Source organism: Thamnophis sirtalis, unplaced genomic scaffold (assembly GCF_051295495.1).
Source record: "Thamnophis sirtalis isolate CommonGarterSnake01/CBP01778 unplaced genomic scaffold, rThaSir2_p1.2 scaffold_1, whole genome shotgun sequence".
Lineage (NCBI taxonomy): Eukaryota > Metazoa > Chordata > Lepidosauria > Squamata > Natricidae > Thamnophis > Thamnophis sirtalis.
Genome location: NW_028261381.1, coordinates 27,317,701 through 27,341,586, shown reverse-complemented (window position 1 = coordinate 27,341,586; position 23,886 = coordinate 27,317,701). Strand labels below are relative to the sequence as shown.

The 23,886-nt window shown below is 38.5% G+C and overlaps 1 protein-coding gene across 2 annotated transcripts in view; it reads left to right on the top strand.

The window, feature by feature from the left end:
- The window catches only part of SCN2A (sodium voltage-gated channel alpha subunit 2), a 119,553-nt gene extending 104,790 nt beyond the window's left edge, over nucleotides 1-14,763 (top strand). Inside the window, exons 21-27 of one of the 2 annotated variants that reach the window (XM_087709610.1) lie at nucleotides 4,399-4,521; nucleotides 5,805-6,086; nucleotides 6,829-6,882; nucleotides 8,791-8,928; nucleotides 10,904-11,008; nucleotides 12,557-12,827; nucleotides 13,022-14,763. In XM_087709610.1, the coding sequence (XP_087565736.1) occupies nucleotides 4,399-4,521; nucleotides 5,805-6,086; nucleotides 6,829-6,882; nucleotides 8,791-8,928; nucleotides 10,904-11,008; nucleotides 12,557-12,827; nucleotides 13,022-14,211 (2,163 nt within the window). In that variant the 3' untranslated portion in view covers nucleotides 14,212-14,763. The remainder of the gene's footprint in view (nucleotides 1-4,398; nucleotides 4,522-5,804; nucleotides 6,087-6,828; nucleotides 6,883-8,790; nucleotides 8,929-10,903; nucleotides 11,009-12,556; nucleotides 12,828-13,021) is intronic. The other variant, XM_087709606.1, reaches the window with a different exon arrangement.
- Nucleotides 14,764-23,886: the final 9,123 nt, after the last annotated feature.

The window sequence follows — 23,886 nt, the reverse complement described above, 5'->3', positions numbered from 1 at the left end:
GCCAACTGACTTTATGAGAAGTGTAACTTTGGAGCAAAATTTGGAGTAAACTTTGGAGTAAATAGAGAACCAGTTTGGTCTAGTCCATGGGTGTCAAACTCGCAGCGTCATGTTGCCATCATATGACATATCACAATGTTTTTTCCCTTCACGGAGCTGGGGTGGGCATGGCCTGTGTGTGAAGGATCCGGCCCGCAGGCCACCAGTTTGACATCCCTGTCTAAGGCTACCAGGCTAGAAAGCCAGAGACTGTGTATTTTAGTTTTTGGTTTAGCCATGAAAACCATCTGGGTCACTTTGGGCCAGTTATTTTCTCTCAGCCTTACTCACCTACAGCATTGTTGTTAGGAGGAAAGTATGTTGGATATATTTGCTGCCTTGAATTATTTGTAGACAATAAAGGCAGGCTACAAGTAAATAAATATAAAAATTATAAACTTCAAAGTAGGAGCAAAGATTCTTAGTTCATTTTCTTGCCGTGTCTTTCTTTTTTTTAAAAAAAGCTTTTTTTAATTTTAATTGAACAAAAACCCCCAAAAAGAATCATCCTTCATTACATCTTGTAGAAAGCGTGTCGATTGGTTACAGGTAACTTTCATGCATTTCTTCCACAGTCATTACTTATAGTTCATATTCGATTATATACTTTAAATCAAAAATCTTTGTATATCTTACTATCAATGGATCACAATTCTCATTTGACTACAATTATTTGAACATGTTTTTACCTCAAATCATTCATACTTAAAGACACAACCACATAATGGCATTCATTAGCTATTTCAAAAAATCCTCCAATAACATTACACCTTTATGACATCTTTTAAGTAAAAGTCAATTAATAAAGTTTCTAAACCTTCCCCCCCTTTCCCCCCAACTCACTGTTTAGAATTTATATCCAAGTTACTTTTGCCAATACCATAGCATGTATATATTGTTAATCAATGTCCATTGACACTTCCTTGTTGTTATTATAATTTGCTAAAAATCATTTACTACTTATGTCCCATCTCCTCTTGTCAGACCCCCCCCCCAAAAAAAAACCTTACACCTTTATAACAAGATCTAAATAAAAATTTGTTAATAAAATTTATAGGTCTTTTTTCCAAGTCACAATTTGCAATTTATATCCAAATTTCTTTTACTAATTTTCCAGTACATGTATATATCATTAAGCTGTATCCATTATCATTTCATTATTGTTATCATATAGTTAATTATTTGTTAACAAATAAACATTTAATAACAATCTAAAACAATCTAAGATCTGGATCCCTTTCAGTCGGGTTTCAGGCCTGGTTACAGCACGGAAACTGCTTTGGTCGCGCTGATCGATGATCTCTGGCGAGCCAGGGATAGAGGATATTCCTCTATCCTTGTGCTTCTTGACCTCTCAGCGGCCTTCGATACCATCGACCATGGTATCCTTCTGCGATGGTTACAGGAGGTGGGAGTGGGAGGCACCGTTTTACGGTGGTTCTCCTCCTACCTTTCAGACAGGTCGCAGTCGGTGTTGGTTGGAGGGCAGAGATCGACCCCAAGGCCCCTCAATTATGAGGTGCTGCAGGGTTCGGTCCTGTCCCCCCTCCTGTTTAACATCTACATGAAGCCGCTGGGTGAGATCATACGCCGGCACGGGATTAAATACCATCAATATGCGGACGATAAGCAGCTGTATCTGTCCGCCCCGTGCCCACTCAGCGAAGCAGTTGAAGTGATGTGCCAGTGCCTGGAGGCTGTCAGGGTCTGGATGGGAGCGAACAGGCTTGCACTCAATCCTGACAAGACCGAGTGGCTATTGATGCTCCCTCCCAAGGATGGTCCAGTCGTTCCATCTCTTAGCCTGGGAGGTGAAATTATACACCCCTCAGAGAGGGTTCGCAATTTGGGTGTCCTCCTGGATCCACAGCTGACATTAGAACATCATCTGTCGGCTGTGACCAGGGGGGCCTTTGCCCAGGTTCACCTGGTGCACCAGTTGCGACCCTATCTGGACCGGAAGGCCCTTCGGATGGTCACTCACGCCCTCGTCACCTCAAGACTGGATTACTGTAACGTGCTCTACATGGGGCTGCCCCTGAAGAGTGTTCAAAGACTGCAGTTGGTCCAGAATGCAGCCGCGCGAGCGATAGTGGGGGTGTCTAGGTGCACCCATGTTACACCTATCCTCCGCGAGCTGCACTGGCTCCCCATTGGTCTCCAGGTACACTTCAAGGTGCTAGTCGTTACTTTTAAAGCCCTACATGGTTTAGGACCTGGCTATCTGAAAGACCGCCTCCTGCCATTTACCTCCAGAGACCAATAAGATCACACAGATTAGGCCTCCTCTGGATTCCATCTGCCGGTCAATGTTGGCTGGCGACTCCCCGGGGGAGGGCCTTCTCAGTAGCTGCTCCAGCCCTATGGAACGATCTCCCCGTGGAGATCTGGACCCTTACTACTCTTCCGGCCTTCCGCAAAGCCACTAAGATCTGGCTGTTCCAGCAGGCCTGGGGCTGTTGATTTTATCCAGCCCCACTCTAAGCTGTATGTATGTTGTGAAATTTTAATGTTTGTTCTTTTTTATTTTTATATGTCCCCCCCCCCCCAGTTTTTATCTGTAAGCCACCCAGAGTCTCTAGGGAGTGGGCGGCATATAAATGCTAATAAAACCTAAAAACCTGAAACTAAATTCCTACTTATTAATCACCAAAATGAACTAATTTTTTATTATCAACTTTCATTGTCAACCTGTATCTTTCCAGTAACAAAACAGTCTTATCTCTCTTGCCAATTGTGGTGTCAGTCTTCTTTTTATCTCCTTTATAAGGTTTTTATAGACTTCTCTCCGCACTTTGTTGCTTGAAGGATCTCTCAGATAATCTCGTTACCCTGCTACTAAAATTAGCTTGTCTTTGGTTGTCAATCTTGCTTCTGAAAAAAATTATCTTCTTAAGTCCATCATCTTTACCATTTTTTTTCTTCTGTATCCTGGAATCTGGGGTAGAGCTCCAATTTGTTGAATTCCCTTTTCCATATTCCCATCTTTCCACTTTCACCCACATTTGCTCCATTAATAAATTCATCTATTGTCTTATCTTTATCTTCTATTTCTTCATTCTCCCCTTTAATTTTTGGGGCTCCAACCCCATCATCTTTTGCTATGAGAAAGACTAGTCTTTCCAACTTCTTCTCAATTCTCCCATATCCTTCCAATCGATTTTGAATTCCAGCCAAGATATTTTGGAATTTTAAGGTTTCCTCATCTGAATATTGATCCATGTTTCCAAAACAGAAGAAAGAAAAAAAAAAAACTAATAGCCACTGCCATTCTAGTCTTCCAGGCCTCTTTTATTTTTTTTTTTATTTTAGATTGACTTGGACACAAGTTCTTTTATGCTCTTCAAAGGAGAAGGGTTCTGTTTTTTCCCCCCTTTCTTTCCCCTGCCAAAATAGTTCTCAAAGGCACCTGTAAAAACAATTCATGCCCTTGGCTCTTTATCAGTTTCTGTAAACAAGTTCCAAACCCTTCAGCTATTAAGTCAGTGAAATCAAAGAAGAGAAGAGATACGTTGTTTCAAAAAACCCAGCCTCTGACCTCTGAGTGGCAGTGTGCTACTTTTCACTTTCTAATATTTATCTCTGGGTTATAGGAAACAAAGTTCTTTAGATTTCTTTTAGTGAAATTTAATAACAAGTAATAGGAAGAATTGTTAAAATAAGAAGGGCGGTTTTAATCCAGAAGTCAAAAAATAAAGCAACAAAAAGTAGAAAAAGAAAAAATCAATCCGTTCACTTTAAGAAGAGAAATCCACAAAGAATAGTTACAAAGGAAAAAAAAAGCTTTCCAAAGCAATCCAATTAGGATTAATTTCTCCACAATTCTTTTGCTTAAGGATCTAATTCGGCTTTAAAGAAAAATTTCTTTGGGCAGTCTTTCGCAAAATAGAAAAAATACTTCACCAGATGGACTCACTTTCTCTTTTCACTTCCTTCCTTCTGGAGCTGTCCCGACTTCATCAGCCTGGGGGCTTCCTGTTTACCGCCGGCTTGAAGCGCTTTCCTTGGGTCAATCAGGGACTTTGCGATGTCCCTGAGACCAGCAAGGCTTTGTCTTCCTGATCACTGTCTCTATGGGACAGTTTAGGTCTCAATGGACCATCCAGTGGCAAAAGTGTCAATGGTGGTCTCGGAGTATCGAGACTGCACGTTGTGACATCGTGACGTGGCTCCTCCTTTCCCCCTTGCCATGTCTTTCTTTGATATCACTCATTATACTCCTGTGAACTAGTTTGATTTTGTAAGATAATCTTCAGCTGTGACAGACTGGAGAGAAGTGGTGTTACTAGAGATTTCTTGAAATGCTGACTATTATTCACACAGTAGATTACTTTCTTTTCTCTTTTTATTCATGTGTAGGTCTCTATCGTTAGCTTAACAGCGAATGCCTTGGGCTACTCTGAACTTGGTGCAATTAAATCTCTTAGGACTTTAAGAGCTTTAAGACCTCTAAGAGCCTTGTCACGATTCGAAGGAATGAGGGTAAGAAAAATATGAAATAACATATGCTTGAAGCAAATTATTTTCTTAAAGGTATACTACAAATGTGTATCTCAAAGCCACTAGTTTAAATTTCATTTAAAATGGCCCTGGGCAACATGCTACTTCTATTCCCTTAGCCTCTAGGCAACATGAGAGAAATAATTCCAGTATATCTAGGCAGTGTCTGAAGTTATTTACCCCATTGTCAGATTATTTATTTTCATTTAAATCACAGCTCTGAAATGGTGGCTATCCGACTAAAAAAGGCTAGCTAAAATTGTGCCACATTTAATCTTGTCTGTTGTACCCTTGCCCCAGATTTTAAAAAATCATTTAAAGAAGCTCCTTGATTTGAAAAATCAAAAGATTGCGTGGAGACCTGCTCCGTGGCTGATGGACCAACCAAATCCTTGGAGTTCATATCCCAGCCAGGATATATATTAGTGAGAAATAACCATGAACTAATTAGCTGCAGACTAGTTTCACAGATCTATCTAGACCTTTTGCTACTAGTAAAAAAAACAACTGAAATATTTGGAGAGCCGAATGTATGTATGTATGTATGTATGTATGTATGTATGTATGTATATATATATATATATATATATATATATATATATATATATATATATATATATATATATATATATATATATATACACACACACACACACACACACACACACACACACACACACACACACACACACACACACACGGTATGTTTCTGCGCTAACTCAGAACTTCAGCTGCTTGTTTTCTTGATGTGTTGTCAAGGTAACATATTAACTGACTGGAAAATTACTTTTCATAAGCTTCTGTTGCTTCATTATGGCACCTGGACTGTCCTTGCCACTTGGCTACAGAGACTATAAGGAGGAGATGATTGAGCAGTGTAATGATGACCATATTGAGGGTTATTTGAAATTTAAATGCTAATATTTCCTTAGAATTCATTTTCTTCTGACTTGCAATTTGGTTCTCCAAATGTGTAAGAAAAGAGTATTTTTAGGGTTAGAGTATTGATATGGTACTGCACTTGAGTTATAAAACCTTCAGTACATGTTCTGCCATACGTTATGGTCCTTCCTCTTCAATTTTGTGAAGCTAAATTTTGGGAAATCTTTCTTCCTCAAATCTTTCCCTAAATTTTAACAATTAAATTGTAGCACAAAATGGCCAAGAAGCAAAACTATGAATTAGAAATTCCCCTTTTCATGTCTCACTTTAGCAAATATGTTTTCACTTCTTTGGCTTTATGTCTTTATTTCTTTGTATTACAGGTAGTGGTGAATGCTCTCTTGGGAGCAATTCCATCTATCATGAATGTGCTCCTTGTATGTCTTATATTCTGGCTAATCTTTAGCATTATGGGAGTGAATCTGTTCGCTGGCAAGTTCTACCACTGTGTTAACACCACAACTGGGGAAATGTTCAGCATTGATGAAGTTGACAATCAGACTGAATGTGAGAATCTCATCGAAAGAAATGAAACAGCTAGATGGAAAAATGTAAAAGTCAATTTCGATAATGTGGGACTTGGCTACCTCTCTCTGCTTCAAGTAGTAAGTAGTTATTCTTTCTATGTTAAAATTTGAACAACACAACTGTTTTATTTCCTCTTTTTAGCAGGTTTTTCTTTTATTAGAAAATTCCATCAATGTGAACTGTCAGTCACTTTACAAATGATTCAGCTGCCAGGATTTGAAGTGGATTGATTTGCATCATAGGTGGCATCCCTTAATCTTTTTCTTCTAAGCTCTTCTCTAAAGTGTACCTGTTAGTAAACTTTTTGTGTGCCATATAAATCTTATACATGAACCAAAATGATCATTAGTAAAATGCAGATGCACCTGTGATAGGTCGTTTATTTATTTCACTACACATCAAGCAATCTCATTTACCCCTATTTAATAAAGGAAATTATCCATAACCAGAGAAGAGACATTTGGATATAGAGAATGGCCGTTTTTCAGTGCTGTACTAGCCTAGCAGTAGAGGCTAAAGAGAACCCAACTTTGGGTGAAATTCAACACAGCTGAGTGGAAATTACTTGTCTTTTTTATTTCTTGTAACACAATCTGGTACCAACTCCTCAAGAATTCTTCCAAATAGAATATATGTGGGTTGAAAGGCTGGATGGACATCATGTATGCAGCTGTAGATTCATGAAACGTAACTGGCAGGGGGGGTCATGGAGTCTTCTAAAAGACATTTATAATTTACACAACATGAACGTTGAGGAATTATGTACTGTATGCTTTTAGTCCCTTGCTTAAAATATAATCGCCTGACTTCCGCTTGCAGGCCACCTTCAAAGGCTGGATGGACATCATGTACGCAGCTGTAGATTCACGAAATGTAAGTATGCTATTGAGTAGGGAAACCAGTATTGAACTGCAAAAATATGATTGGCTACAAGACAGCAGAGAAGAGATACATAACATTTGCTATTTTTGGTACCATCTTGTAATTGCCTGGTAGCCCAAATACGGTGGGTTTACTACTTGGATACTTGCATCCATATCCTCCATAGCTACTCATCATATCAGCAAGTGTTTCCTAAGAAGCATTTCCAATTCTTTTTCAAATTAAGGCTAGTAAAGTAGGATTAAAGCAAACTTGCCACTGATCATAGTGTTTGTCTGCTTTCTTTTCTTTTTCAAGGAGGCAAGACAGGTAAGATGCTGGGATGAGAGATAGGAGTGAGCAGGTTATGGCTGGAAGATAATTCTGTGTTGTTTGTTTCCCAGTGTACAAGATACTTCTTGTTTGGTTGTTTGTTTCCCAGTGCATTTTACCTTAGGGGATAATTTAAGAGGTAAGAATGGAGTCATAACCTCTCCCCAGAAACAGGAAAAACAGGAGTGGGAATTTTTAAGAGGTAAAATGGATGCCATAAAGGCTTAAGGCACCCATTTTTGCTATTAAATCTTCCAATCCTTGCCCTACTCCTTCAGTGTAAACAAAGATTTTAAAAAATGGGTCTCAAACACTCCAGTGTGCCTAAAGCCCGCGAGGAAATACAGGAATCCTTTCCTATCAAAGGATAATGACTGGAAGTAATGAGAACATATTGCCCTATGCTAGTTATAAAAATAGCAATGTATCTTTTGGCCCAGTTTGATGGTCAACCAGTGCAAGTAAAAAAAAAATAATAACTCAATCCTGTCATACTCTGCTGTTTAAAAAAATCAGATTATCTTAGCCGTACATAATTCTCATTTTTTTTCCATTAGAATGAAGACTCTAATTTTTTCATTGCAGTAAATGAGCAACTGATGCAAAGCATTCCCAGAATAGGAACTAGATAAATGCACATTTACGGCATTCATCTGTAACAATAATACAGGTCAAGAATATTTAAAATATAATCTGATATAGATACGATAGAAATTAAGACATAAAATCTAAAACATTTGCTTTGCGCATTAAGATCAGTAAAAAGACTCTATTTCAGATGCCTTCTGATAAGGTTTTCTATAATAATTTATTCTACTATTCTATTTCTGAGAAGAAAAAAGAAAAAAGAATCAGATGTCAAAAACATACAGACACATACAACAACATACACTTTTTGTTTAATTATATTTTTGTGTATATGTGTAAGTGCAGGTAAGCAGTTTCAAGAAACTAGGTGAGTTACAGTTCCGTAGCTACAAATTGCACACCCTAATAGGAGATCTTCTTTTGTTGAAATGACTCTTTTCCAAGAAAACAATAAAACTCTTTCCTAATGATTGGTGGTCCCAAAGAAAAACTGTGGCTACATGCTTAAAGCTAACATTTTCAAATGCATCAGCACATTGTGAGCATCATAATTAGCAGACAGTATAGGCAGCCTTCTGTCTCATTAAGAAAGTCTGTTTCATTCATTTCCATTCAGTTTCTTCTCACTTTCTCCTAAGCTCAGAATGTGTCTTTCTTTTTAACTATTTCTTTGAATATAAACACCTCAATTGTCTATTAGCAAAAGCCATGTAGTCTAGCATGAAATCTATATCAGTGGATTTCAGAGAGGAGAGCCAATAGAAAAAAGTGAGTAATAACTGAGAAAATAATTGTACATAAATACTCTATTTAAAGTTAAAATAAAAATTGATCAAACCCTTCTCTATGGCTATTCTTAATAACGGCATCATAAAAAGACTAAATACGGTAAGGCTTCACCCAGGGTTCATACTTCATAAAAATAATACCCATACATTTTATAGAATTGAATATATTTTTCCACACAGTTTTCTATTTCTAAATTTGTTTCCCTTGCAGGTGGAACAGCAGCCACATTACGAGGATAACCTTTATATGTATCTTTATTTTGTCATCTTTATTATCTTTGGATCCTTCTTCACTTTGAATTTATTTATTGGTGTCATCATAGATAACTTCAATCAGCAAAAAAAGAAGATAAGTATTCTATCACTGTGATTTCAGCAGATTATCACAGGTTTTGTTTTAACAAAAACATTGTGCTTTGTGTAATTCTTCTGATTTTTCTTTCTTTCAAGTATCAATTATTACTCCAATGTGTACAACCTAAACATAAGTTGTAAACATGAATTCTAAAATTGCCACTGGAAAAAAGAAGCATACAGTGTGTTAAAACCAATACATGAAATGAAAGATTGAGTTAGTTTTAAATGCCAGAGACATAAACAATTACATTGTAAGATAATGCACTACTTTATATAAATATGCATAAACATCTCGTAAATCTAAATACAATACAATACAATACAATACAATACAATACAATACAATACAATACAATAGCAGAGTTGGAAGGGACCAATTCTCCATTCACACCCCACTCTGGGGCCAGCCAGAGGTGGTATTTGCTGTTTCTCCCAACTACTCAAAATTTCTGGTTCCGGTTCTCCAGAACATGGCAGAACCTGCTGAATACAATACAATACAATAGCAGAGTTGGAAGGGATCTTGGAGGTCTTCTAGTCCAACCCCCTGCCTAGGCAGGAAACCCTATACCATTTTAGACAAATGGCTATCCAACATCTTCTTAAAGACTTCCAGTGTTGGGGTATTCACAACTTCTGGAGGCAAGCTGTTCCACTGATTAATTGTTTTAACTGTCAGGAAATTTCTTCTCAGTTCTAAGTTGCTTCTCTCCTTGATTAGTTTCCACCCATTGCTTCTTGTTCTGCCTTCAGGTGCTTTGGAGAATAGTTTGACTCCCTCTTCTTTGTGGCAACCCCTGAGATATTGGAACACTGCTATCATGTCTCCCCTAGTCCTTCTTTTCATTAAACTAGACATACCCAGTTCTTGCAATCGTTCCTCTTATGTTTTAGCCTCCAGTTCCCTAATCATCTTTGTTGCTCTTCTCTGCACTCTTTCTAGATAAATAATAAATAGTTACTCTTGGTAATGACTTTCTGGAAATTAACAGAAGATGAACACTTCTGGAAGTCATTTGGGATATGATCCTTTTCATACTTATTTTTTTTATCATGCTTTTCGTTTTTAAATATGGGCTTTGAGTTTTGGTCTGTTTTGGTTTTTAGCTGTTGAAGGTACTTGTATCATGAGAGCTGAAAAGTATTTTTTTTCCAATTGTTCATTTATTTATTTATTAACCTGGATGTTTTACTATCTGACGTTTTATCCAACTATGGATGTTTTTTATGGTATTTTATTTTGAAGTAAGATATGGGAAATTTAGACAAACCTTTAATACAGGATGATAATAACAGCGACAGAAATGATGGTGGCAGTGCTGAGAGACTACTGTAGTCGCTACACTTTTTTTTCAATCTGCTGTAACTTTGCTGAGATTAAATTCCTAACCCTGCCTGAACTATGGGAGAAGGATGCACTGTTCTCTAGCCATTAGGGAGCCACCCCTAATGAAGGGAAGGGCAAAAGAGTGGGTGGGTGCTTCCAGATTGAAACTCTTCACACTTGTACATCCATGCATACATCAACCCTTGCACAAAGGAGCACGGCTTGCATTTGGGGCTGCTTCCACTGTTTGCTTTAGAGCCGAGGTGGCGCAGTGGGTAGAGTGCAGTACTGCAGGCCACTTCAGCTGACTGCTATCTGCAGTTCAGCGGTTCAAATCTCACCGGCTCAGGGTTGACTCAGCCTTCCATCCTTCCGAGGTGGGTAAAATGAGGGCCCAGATTGTGGGGGCAATATGCTGACTCTGTAAACCGCTTAGAGAGGGCTGAAAGCCCTATGAAGCGGTATATAAGTCTAACTGCTATTGCTATTGCTTCTCCCCCACTTGCTTGGCTTTTGCTTTTGTAATAGGCAGCCCAAGGAAAGAGATTGCCCATCAAATAAAAGTCAATGTATAGAAAAACAGAAAGAAAAATGGAATGGAAATATCTGGTTGTAACTAGTCTTTGTTTCTCCTTTTTACTTTGGAGGTCAAGACATCTTTATGACAGAAGAACAGAAAAAATACTATAATGCAATGAAAAAACTGGGCTCCAAGAAACCACAGAAACCTATACCAAGGCCAGCAGTAAGTGTTATGTGTGGGGGGTTTTTTCCCATTGTACTCACTGTTTTTCAAAATGTGTGCTAAAGTTGGAAAGCAATTTACACCTTATAATCCCCTGAAATCTTTTTAAACTAAACTGAGGAAGGGGTGGGTTCAGAAAAAATAATACACCTTTAAAGAATTATCGTATTTTGGGAACTATAAGACACACCAGAGTATAATACACACCATGATTTTGAAGAGGTAAATTAAAAAAAAAAGTTTTTTTTTGCACTCTGGAGGCCTCCCAAACCGTCTGGAATTCAGAGGCTTTGGGTGGCTTGTAGAGTGCTCCTGGGGGCTGGGGAGTGCTCTTTTTTGCCCTCCCGAGTCCTTTGCAAGCCTCCCAAACTCTGCATATAAATTTTTGCAAAGGGTTTCGATAGGGCAAAAATTCTGGGTTCGCTGTATAAGACACACCCAGATTTTCACCTTCTTGTTTTGAGGGGAAAAGGTGCGTCTTATACTCCGAAAAATGTGGTAATGTTTTTATGAGCAAAGCCTTTCGTTAAGTAACTGAGATGGACAGTGGATGACATCATATGGTTATTTTCCATTTTGGAGAGTTGCTTCTTATTTTCTTAAACTATGTTAAACCTATTTAGGGATTATGCCAGCAGTCCCCAACTTTTTTGGCTGCATGGACTGGCAATGGTGGTGCATGGCGGCGGCAGCAGAGTGGAGGGGACAGATTTGCGCGCTCAACCTAATCCCACACATGTGCAAATGAAGCTTCCCAACAGGCCATGACCCAATAGCAGGCTGCGGTTTGGGGGTTGGAGAACCCTGGATTACTCTACAGTTTTCAATGGTTTCTAGATCAGACACATTGGAAAAAACATTTTACAGATTTTCAATAATTATGCCGCCAAAATTCTGCAGTATAATTGGAAGAGCTCTGAAGGCTATGTCCTTTATATTTAAATGAATTTGAGGATGAGCAAACCAATCTAGCATTAATAAATCTAAACAGGGTTACAGCAGTAATTGTTATGATATTCCTACCATGTTTCCCCAAAATATTTTCTTTTGACCCCTGAAATAAGCACTTGACCTTATTTTTGGGGAGGTATTATTATTTTTGAAGTGCAGGAGGCGGCGATCGTGGTCACCTCAAGTCTACTGCTATGTTCCAATATTTTCGGGGAGAGCTTATTTTCAGGGGATGGCATATTTCAGCGCATGCTCTCAAAAGCCCGATTGGGCTTATTATCCGGAGAGGTCATATTTTCGGGGGGAAAATTTTGGTATCTGATTCAGGTATCAGTGAGACTGTGAAATCCCACAGGATGGCTATTAATGGATATGCTTCATAATGCTTCATATTTCATAAGTTCACACTTATGGAGTGCTAACTGACTTTCCGGGGACATAGTGGCATTCTTTTCTTGTTGCACCTTCTATTGGTACAATTTGACTAGTATACTGTAGAATGAGTTTATAGAAGTTTCAGATCATTAATATATAGATTATAATTGTCTATAACTGATCGTGAGATACATGAATAATCCTTATTTTTTTTAACTGCAGAACAAATTTCAAGGCATGGTCTTTGATTTTGTAACAAAACAAGCCTTCGACATCAGCATCATGATTCTTATCTGCCTTAACATGGTTACCATGATGGTAGAAACCGATGACCAAACCGATGCAATGGAAACTATTTTGTATCGGATTAATTTTATCTTCATTGTCCTTTTCACTGGAGAATGTGTCTTGAAACTGATTTCACTCCGCTATTATTATTTTACAATAGGCTGGAATATTTTTGATTTTGTGGTTGTCATCTTATCTATTGTAGGTAAGAAAATTTGCATTGTAGTAAAAGATATAACATATTATAAATGAAAACTATGAGAAATTAACAGATGATTTTAATATTTAAAATACTGATAGGTTTCATTCTTTACATTTTCATACAAGATTGTAATTACATTCTAATTAAAGTTATAAATCTTCATTTCAGATTAATAGGCATTTAATATTTGTTTATAGGTATGTTCCTCGCAGAGATTATTGAGAAATATTTTGTGTCCCCTACCTTGTTCCGAGTAATTCGACTTGCCAGGATAGGTCGAATCCTGCGTCTAATCAAGGGGGCGAAGGGGATCCGCACTCTGCTTTTTGCCTTGATGATGTCTCTCCCTGCCTTGTTCAACATTGGTCTCCTGCTTTTCCTGGTCATGTTCATCTACGCCATATTTGGAATGTCCAACTTTGCCTATGTGAAGAGAGAAGTTGGTATTGATGACATGTTCAACTTTGAAACTTTTGGCAACAGCATGATCTGCCTTTTCCAAATTACCACCTCTGCTGGCTGGGATGGCTTGCTAGCGCCCATTCTAAACAGCGGGCCTCCAGATTGTGATCCTGAGATAGACCATCCGGGTAGCTCAGTCAAGGGAGACTGTGGCAATCCTTCAGTTGGGATTTTCTTCTTTGTCAGCTACATTATCATCTCATTTTTAGTTGTAGTCAACATGTACATTGCTGTCATTTTGGAGAACTTCAGTGTGGCTACCGAAGAAAGTGCTGAACCTCTGAGCGAGGATGATTTTGAGATGTTCTATGAAGTCTGGGAAAAGTTCGATCCAGATGCAACCCAGTTCATAGAATTTGCCAAACTCTCTGATTTTGCAGCCTCTTTGGATCCTCCTCTTCTAATACCAAAACCAAACAAAGTTCAGCTTATTGCGATGGACCTGCCCATGGTGAGTGGCGATAGAATCCACTGCCTTGACATCTTATTTGCTTTCACCAAACGTGTCTTGGGTGAAAGCGATGAAATGGACGCCCTCCGAGTGCAAATGGAAGACCGGTTTATGGCTGCCAACCCTTCCAAAGCCTCTTATGAACCAATTACCACCACATTGAAACGAAAACAAGAGGAAGTATCCGCTGTTATCATTCAGCGAGCCTTTAGGTGCTACCTCTTAAGGCAAAAAGTTAAAAAAGTTTCCTGCATGTTTAATAAAGATAGAATTAAAGAAGGCACAGTTATCAAAGAAGATATGATCATTGATAAGCTAAATGACAATTCTACCCCTGAAAAAAACGATATGACCCCCTCCACCACCTCTCCACCTTCCTACGATAGCGTTACAAAGCCCGACAAAGATAAATATGAGAAAGACAAATCAGAAAAAGAAGATAGAGGTAAAGATGTCAGGGACTATAAAAAATAAATGAATTATACCTGTATGACAAATTGTTTACAGCTTGAGAAAGTAAAGTATTATTTCAAAAGGACTCCTGTAGGAGGTTTATGCCAAACTGACTGTTTTTGCACACTTAAACAGACATACACACATAAAAATATCTATAAATATATATGTATGTATATATATATGTGTATATATATACATACAAATGTTAGCTATATACTTAAGGTCAGTGCCTATTAACAAGATAGTGACCCCTTGTCAATTCAAATGCTGCTCTGTAAAACAGGGATGGCACTTTTGACAGGCGTCTCCTGTTGGCATTCCCAGCTGACACTGCTGAAGAGGAAAAGAAAAATGGCTATCCAGACTGTAGGGATCAGTAAAAAAGAGATGCAAACCTAGAATTGACCTGTGTTGATCATAAAACACTCAGAAACAATAATTGTATCCGCTGTTTGCATTCCAACTGCCACACGTTTGCCATAATTTTTACAAAAAAGCCCCTTGTTGGTGAAGTTGTCGTTTTTTTAATCCACAGGTTGTTTACTATTATATGTGACTATTTTTGTAAATGGGTTTTATGTTGTGGGGGTGGGTGGGGAGGGGGATTCCAGGGTCAAGGGGGGTGGGGGATAGGAGGACCAGCTGTCCTGTCTTGATTCTCTTGTAATGTATAGGCAGAAGTGATTTGCATGAAGGCATGCTGCACTTGTAGACCATGCATGGAAACATGTAGGACTTCTTTGCACAAGAGTTTCGAAGACTTCTGTGTTTCAGGATGGCTCCAGATCCCAAGGTGCTTAAAAATAATATAGATCTTTATGTCTCATCCTGACAATTCTTATGTGCCTGTAAGTCTCATAAAATCAACAGTTGTTCAACTCAGATTTTTTTCCTCCCCACTCCTTCTCCTCCCCTCCTCCTCCTCCTCCTCCAAACGATTCCATTATGAAGGTGACATGAACACTGACTATAGTGTACATCCATGTGTAGATACTGGATCCATCATTCCCACTGAGTTCAGAGGCCATACTTTAGAGGAAGAGCATATATAAATTGTACTCTTAATTGTAAAATTGGGTGGAGATATGGGAAGAATCTTCTTAAGAATCCCGGAGCATCCCTTACATTAATCTGGAGCACTGTACTGTCCAATAAGGGGATGGGGGAAGTCGGACATCCGTAAGTTAGTTTTTACTTTCTCCTGCGGTATTGTTTAGCCATCTTCTGCTCTCAGCAAGGTTGACATTGTATGTGTCAATGAGATAAAGCTGTCTATGTAAATAGTTACTTTAACCCTGTGGTGCATGTTTGAGCAAAGGAATAAATGACCTGTGCACAATATTGATTGCATCAAATATGTACCACAATAAGTGTAGTTCGCAAACCTTGAACAGGAAAATATGATGTATTCTGTACCATTATAAGTAGTTTGGAGGCTATCACTGATGCATGTTGTTTATCTTGCCTTCGCTACTGTATTTTTCTTGGATTTGTTCAGAAATCTAATATGGGAAGCCATATGTTGATGGTAAAAGTGAAACAAAATTGTTCAACCAGACATCATTCCTCATTTCATCAAGCAATAGTTTGCAGCTAGTGGGGTTGGGGGTTTGGGAGGGAGGGAGGGAGGGAAGCTTTTTGCTCTGCCCTAACTTCTTTTATTCTTCTCTGGAATTTTATGTGAGTATTCTACAGTGCGTAGCCAGCTGTACACTTCATATTGCAAACAGCATAATCTGTTCAAAATAACTGGTTAAACATTTTCTATGGAAAACTATAAATAGTGTACAAATTTCCATTCAGTTTTATTTTTCAGCATTTTGTACATAAACGACAAAACTGATTTTCAGGTCAACGTCGCAGAAGGTCCTTTTATTCACAGCACTTTTTAATTGAAGAATTTCACAAAGTGGGAATATACCGAAAGAAAGGTATGGGGAGAATGTTAGGTTTCTGGGTTGCTTTTTTTTTTTAAAAAAATTAGTACTGTATTTTTGCACACATCTTAATGTGATTTTTTCCAGACTGAGTCCAAAATGCACTTGCTTCCAAATAGCTATAACTTGTAATTGAAATGTGGTGGGAAAGATTTGTTTGAAATTCTAGCACTGCCTGCATCAGCAGTTAGTCTTATTATTCAACATCCTTAATCTTTTCCAGTGTTTGTTTACATAGACTATTATTCTTCTTATTGATTCATGCTGCACTAGAAGTCTTTTAAATATTATACGCGATTTCACAATTATTATTCCCCCCCTCAAAAAAAAAAAAGTAGCTAACTTGTATATTTGATTCCATCAGGACATTTTTTTTGTATTCCATCCACAAAGAAAAATTAAATGTTAATTCCTTCTTTTACTGAAACTGTTGACTTTGTGTCTTGGTGAACTGCATGCAGAGAAAATGCTATTACCATAAAGAACGGTAAGCTACACTACAGTTGAGCCAAAAGAATAAAGACTTCTTTTTTATTTTATTTTATTTCATGATTCTGTCATTTTTTATGTGCTTTCTGGCCTTAAATATGTGCTCATAAACTTAATAAAAATAAAAACAAATTGATGTTTCGATCGTAAGTACATTTCCGGGGGCTTGTAGTATATTTGTCACTGGATTGATCCTGAACATGAATCCATTTCTCAGTCATAAAGCATAGAATAACTTGTCATATTGCCATCAACTCCAAAATAGTAGTACCTTTGGGAACAGGTTAGTTTCATTTTTGAGAAATTACACCCTCATGTTTCTCTCCAGGTTGGATCATACACATAGACCACATTCTAACGTTTCATCACTTGACTTTGATGACTTTGGAAGGGATTCATGAATTGATTTCATTGGGATGGACTGGCTCTGCAGTAGTACAAAAGTCCTAGCCGCATAATTTGTTGATTTATCTGTATGTTATAACATTATTGACCACTTTACCTGAAAAGCTACCCAAACCATAAGCCGAATAAAGAAGAACAAAATTCCTGCCAGCAGCTGACTAAAGTGGGGAAAAATGGTGAGGAAAGAAGAACAACATATATCACACTGCAATTCTTAAAAGTTGCAATATTCATAAAGATCAGCAATAAGCGGGGAAAAAATCAGAAGATCAAAATTGCTTCTGCTGGTCTTCCTCTACAATGCAACCAACAGAATAGCTCTGCTGACAACTCTAAATTTAGCTGGGAAATGTTTGAAGCATGTCGGCCCAACTGAGCGAAAAAGAAAGAACTTCAACTTTCAATAACAAACTAATAAACATGCATATGAAAAGGAACCCAGCAATGCAAAAATATATTTGTGTGTGTGCAACCAAGTTTTTATACTCTTAAGTACTTTTATTATTATTCTACATGAAATAACTGGGCAAACAAATCTTTCACAAGACTAATTATTTTTATATGTATAGAGACCACATTCATATTTTCTTATTCCAGCTAGTATCTTGATTAATTTTAAGAATTAGTTAAAACAAGTCTTGCATCTTCCTTAATACATTCTGAAATTGCTATAGACATGATCTATTCTGACTTCAGCAAAGCGTTTCGCAGCTACCCCAGAGCATACTGATTAGCGGGCTAGTTGATATAGGTGGGATGACATGACAATTAAGAGGCTAATCCTTGAAAGTCATACTTGAATGCTCATCAGGATCCCAAGATATGGTCCAACAAATATAAGTTCTGGGTCCTCTACCCATCATTAATAGCAATAGCACTTAGATACCACTCCATAGTGCTTTACAGTACTCACAGAGCCATTTGGAAATGTTAGCATATCCCCCCCCCCAACAATCTGGGTCCTCATTTTACCAAACTTGGAAGGATAGAAAGTTGAGTCAACTTTGAGCCGGTCAGGATCAAACTCCAAGCTGTGGGCATCATTAATTATTTGGATAAATAAATGGAATGTTTAGCAGAAGAGTGTCAAACTGGATTTCTTCGAGGACCGGATCAGCATTGTAGTTTTCTTCCGTGGGCCGGCCAGGGAGGAGATAGAATGGACATCTCCTGCAGTACCCTGCTGGCCAAAATTGGGCACGGGCTCCCACACCCTGTTTTGGCCAGCACAGTTCTGCAGGACACTGCCCAGGCTCAAAATGGGGCATGGGGGCTGTGTGTGATCCCCCCCCTGTTCCCCATTTTGGCTGGCAGAGTGCTGCAGGACACAGTCCAGCCTGAAAAAGGGCACAGGGGGCCACACACAACCTCCATCACCCCATTTTGGCTGCCAGAGGCACCGTGGGCCAGTCCTTTGCCATTTCCAGGCTGGCCCCACGGGCCAGATTTGAGCACCCCGCAGGCCGGATCTGGGGCCCAGGCCTTGAGTTTGACACCCCTGGTTTAGCAAGTCTGCAATTGGTACAAAAGCGGATGGGATAAAGAGGAAGAAAATATCTTGAAAGGTTAGATAAATAGTAATGAAATGTAATGGAGACTATTCCAAAGGGTTTTATTTAGGAAACTAAAATAAATGCGCATTATAGAAGAACTATTAATGCAATGTGACATCAAGTTTGCAACTTATATTTAATATGTATAGGTTTCAAATACCATAATTGAAACACCTGACATCATACATTCCCTTACCTATCCTGTCAGGTAGCAAGGTTTCCTATATTATCTAAACACCCATAAAAATCCAGGTGCTTTTTCAAAAGGCAACTGGACTTTCTTTGTTTTTCCTTCAAGATGTTTTGCTTCTCAGAAGAAGAAAACTGAGGAAGCTTCTTGGATGAGAAATAAAACATCTTTAAAAAAAAACCAAGAAAGTCCAGTTGTCAGGCCTTGAAGCCATCTTTTGCATTGGGCCTTCAGACCTGCCACATTTAATGCTGTGAGAAATTGGGAGGGGGGATTATATGGAGTGAGAGAGAGATAGTCAAAATAACATTCCTTTCTCAGAGAGTCAAGGCCAACTTGCCCTGCACCTGGAGTGGTGTGACTGGGAGGCATCTCCAGTTGGGGTGGTGGCTGATTGGACCATGTGATGGACATGTGGGTGCTGGGCAGGGACTTGAACTTTCGTTTGGGTGGGGAAAACCCGAATCTGAAAGTTCATTTTGACAAAACACCTTTGGGACAACGATCAACTGAATGACTAAGAATATCCAAAGATATCCATAAAAACATTAACCTTTAGGTAAGTTTACCCTTTAGGCAAACTTCCCATGACTTCGTGGATATGTCCATATAGTTTTCTCTGCAACAATACATTCTGGAATTTCCCCCTCAAATTCACAGTTTTAGTCTAGCTTAAAATCCCAGTCAAGTACTAATCAGGTGTGACCTTGCTTAACTTCCCAAACATGGTTGGTCAGGTGCTGCTGTTTGAGGTAAAGCATTATCTGGCTACCGTTATCCACAATGTGAGGACTAAAATATCTGACCAGCGGTGTAAAAATAGCATACTCAAATGTTAGTCTATCATTTTTCTTAGATTAGATTCCAAGTTAGATTCCAAATGATAGGTTTTTTTGACAGGCCACCTCCTCTGACTCTTTTAAAAATGTATATGGTTTATTCCATATTTAGCTGGAATGCATTAACTGCTTCCTACCTATACGTGTTTTTTCAGCAATGAGCAATACAGACTTTTTTTCAGGCTTTATCAGTGATAGAATTTGGTTTTTCAGCCAAACCATTAGAGGCTACCTGTTGTTTTTTTCCCTACCACTAATAAAACCACGAGAGAAATGTTGCATTTCTCATGTAGAAATTAATCTAAATGCATTGACTATTGAGTTTCCTCCCTGAGAAATTGCTTTGCAAAAATTAGCCAAGCATTTCTGTTTTGAGAAATATAGGCAACATTAATAGCAAACCCATTGCATTGTAATATTGGGATATGATCACTGACTTTTTGCAGTTCCTATGGTAACCATAATTTTTGATCAACCACGAATAAGGTCACATGTAATATTCTTTTCTTTGCAACAAGCAAAAAAATGTTGGTTGATAGAAAAATTAGGAAGGAGATGTTGGTTGATAGGAAAATTAGTAAGGAACCTACAATTTTCTTTTATTATTAATTACAGCAATTTAAATATTGAGCTATGTTTCTTTTTCCAAACAGGTACACAATTACCACAGTACATTTCAAATGAGGTTTTCAGTTAGTTACACAAATCTTCAAACAATTCAGAAATAATGTGATGATGATATATCCAAATTTAACTTCAATACAGCAGAAGCCTAATGATTCCCAAATTTTTCCTCTCTATTTTTAGTGCAATTCAAAAATTCAGGTCAAATATTATTAAAAGGGTCCATGTATACATTTGCATTGAAGCTAAAATGAAATACTAAAATGAGTAGTGTGGCACTATGAAGATGAGTGAAGATCTGATGAAGTCATCTTTAATATCAGTTTTGGCTCAAGTCATCATTTAAAGGACTAGCAAGTGATGCATCGGATATGACTGTCTATTACATTATCATGCCTGTGTTACTTTTCAAGTGTTCATTGATCAATTACTTTCAGATCTTCCCCAATCAGCTGTGCTTGCTGGCTTTTATTGCTCTGTTATGGTTAATGATTTAGATTAATTCTTTGGTTGTTCAATGTCCAATGACATCAAAGGTTGGACTACTCCATCTCCATCCAATCATGCTTATACAAGCCATAACTGGCACTTATGCTGCTCCCTCCCTTTCAGTTTGTTTCCTGGGATGATGATGAGACCAGATCTGAGGAATGTCATTCCCCCTCAAAATCTTGCACAAATTCTATGATCTATTGAAGAGCTCTTCCCTATGACCCAGTTGTGATGGCCCAAGAAAATAAGAGAAACGGCCTTCTTGGTGATCAAATCTAAATTGTGGCTTCTTTGCTTCAAGACAACATTTCATGTTTTGGCAGAGAGCTTCAATTTTAGATGGAGATTAGTCTTTAGGAATCATAAGTATTGTCAGTTTTATTTGTACTGCTGCATTGATATTACTTACAGGTAAAGGTAAAGGTTCCCCTCGCACATGTGTGTTAGTTGTTCCCAACTCTAGAGGGGGGAGTGCTCATCTCCGTTTCAAAGCCGAAGAGCCAGTGCTGTCCAAAGAGCTCTCTGTGGTCATGTGACCGGCATGACTAAACACTGAGGGCGCACGGAAAGCTGCTACCTTCCCACCAAAGGTGGTCCCTATTTTTCTACTTGCCTGTTTACATGCTTTTAAACTGCTAGGTTGGCAGAAGCTGGGACAAGTAATGTGAGTTCACTCCATTATGCGGCGGTAGGGATTTGAACCGCCGAACTGCCAACCTATTGACAAGCTCAACTTCTTAGCCACTGAGCCACCGCGTCCCTTGATATTTCTTAAAACTGTGTCAATTTTCTTTCTCCTCTTTTTTAAAATTTAAATAAAAGTATTTTGCTAATAGGATTGCCTATTGTCAGCCACTCTAATAAATGTTGGCACACAGCAATTACTTTATATCCACTAGAGCCATTAATAATTATGTTAGCACTCACATTATAATAATACACTGGTATAAATAAACATTTTACAGACAAGTCTAAAATACAATTGGACAAGAGCCTGACTATGAAATCCACCTTGGCCTAATATATTTTAAGGATCTTAATTTCAGTCTCAATGATTTCCAGAAAATTTCCAAGACAGAAGAATACTGGAAGAGCTTTTTTGGATTAGGCCAAGACTCCATTTCATCATGATTTCTCTTCTCATACGGGCATTTCAAATGATTCAAGGTAACTCACCATCTACTGCAAAATTAAAATAAGGCCTGGCATTTATTGTGGAGACGCTTGTCAGATACATAAGATGTAACTACTATGGCTAGCAGCCTTTAACAACCTTTAAAGCCGTCAATGCTGGTGGCTACCACAACTTTTGAGAACGAAGATTGCATCTTCTACTGGTTTTATTTTGTATGACCATCTCTGAACTTACGCAGGAGAGTCATCGTAGATACAGGTGGTCCTCAACTTACAACCAAAATTTCCATTGATAAGTGAGGCAGTAGTTAAGTGCATTTCACCCCCTCCCCCATTTTACAACTTTTTTTGCCACCGTTGTTAAATGAATCTCTGCAGTTGTTCAGTTAGTAACACAATTGTTACGTGAAACTGACTTCCTCATTGACTTTGCTGGTTAGAAGGTCGCAAAATGGGAGCGCGTGACCCCGGAATACTGCAAGTGTCCAAGCGTCTGAATTTTGATCATGTGACCATGAGAATGTTGTAATGGTCATTAAGTGGGGAAATGGTCATAAGTCACTTATTTCCAGCGCCCTGGTAATGTTGAACTAAATGTAAACTACTGTAAGTTGAGGACTACCTGTTAAGATAGAATAATAAACTGTCTCTTGGCCTTGCAGGATGTTTTGATGAGGCAGGGAACCTGGGCGAGCATCAAAGAAGATCTTGCCATGTTTGGAGGTGATGCAGGACAGGTAACAATGCTAATGACAGAAATTTACCTCATCTGCATTTACCTCCTTAGGACAGTTTTGGATCGAGCCCTTGTCATTTGGCCAGCCTATCATGATCCCAATAAAGAGTTAGGAGGTAAACACACACACAGAATACATTCAAAACAGTGGTGGGTTGCAAATATTTTTACGACCGGTTTGGGCGCGCTCCTGCACACGCAATCCTTCTGCTCATGTGCAGAAGCTTCTGCGTATGTGCAGAAGCATCCAGGCGAGTGGGTGGGGCCTCCCACCGCTGCTACTACCGGTTCAACCGGGATGAACTGGGAGCAACCCATCACTGATTCAAATTTCAAAACTATATGCAGGTAAGCAAGCAGGCAGGAAACAGAACATTACATTGTTTTGAAAAGCAATTCTTGTTCAGTCTTATTCTGAAAAGCCCCATTGGACCTACATCTACAGCCAGATGTTTTGTGGCATTATTCTTCATCTTGCAACGTGTGAGACATCGCTTTTAATATGCGTGCACAAAATGTTCCCTCTCCCCAACCCCACTCTTCTCAGATTGGAGAGAGAGAGAGAGAGAGAAAAAAAAAACCCTTTGCTTCTGTAAATTGAAGCAGCCCACTTTATTTATATATCAAATTTAGAAACCACCCATCTCACTCACAGAGCAACTCTGGGTGATGCATTCAAACCAAAGCGATCCCAGGAGGTGCCACATTATCATTCTCTTTTTTAAAAAACACCATCAAGTTAGTGACCCCATATCTATCACTTTACCCTGCAAGCAAATTGGCAACACAACAAAACGGTCATTTTTTGCAAAGATAAAGCCTACCCCCCCCCACACACACACTGCACACACGGATGAGTTTGGATCCTCATACCAAAGATGGAATCAAAAACCTTTTCCACTAATGTTTTTATTGAATTATAAAGTAATGTAAAAGACAAAATACAAAGTAAATAGGAAAGCAGTGAGGAGGAAAAGGGGAAGGAGAGGTGAGGAAAGGTAAGACAAGAAAAAGAAGCATGGATTTCCAACTCTCTCTCTCTTACAGTAAAATAAGGCATTAACATCAAATCACAGCTTTTTGCTTTTTCATAATAAAATGAACAAGGCATTTCTATAAAGGTCTATCTAATCGGTAGAACGGAAAGTCAGAATTTCATTCTTCTCCACATAAAGCACGAAGTTCAGAAGCGGTCTCCATGTGAAAACAAAGATACTTATGGGCTTTTCTTTCATCGAAGTGGTCAATTTTGCCATTTCAGCCAACTCCATCAACTTCTGCAACTGTTCATTCA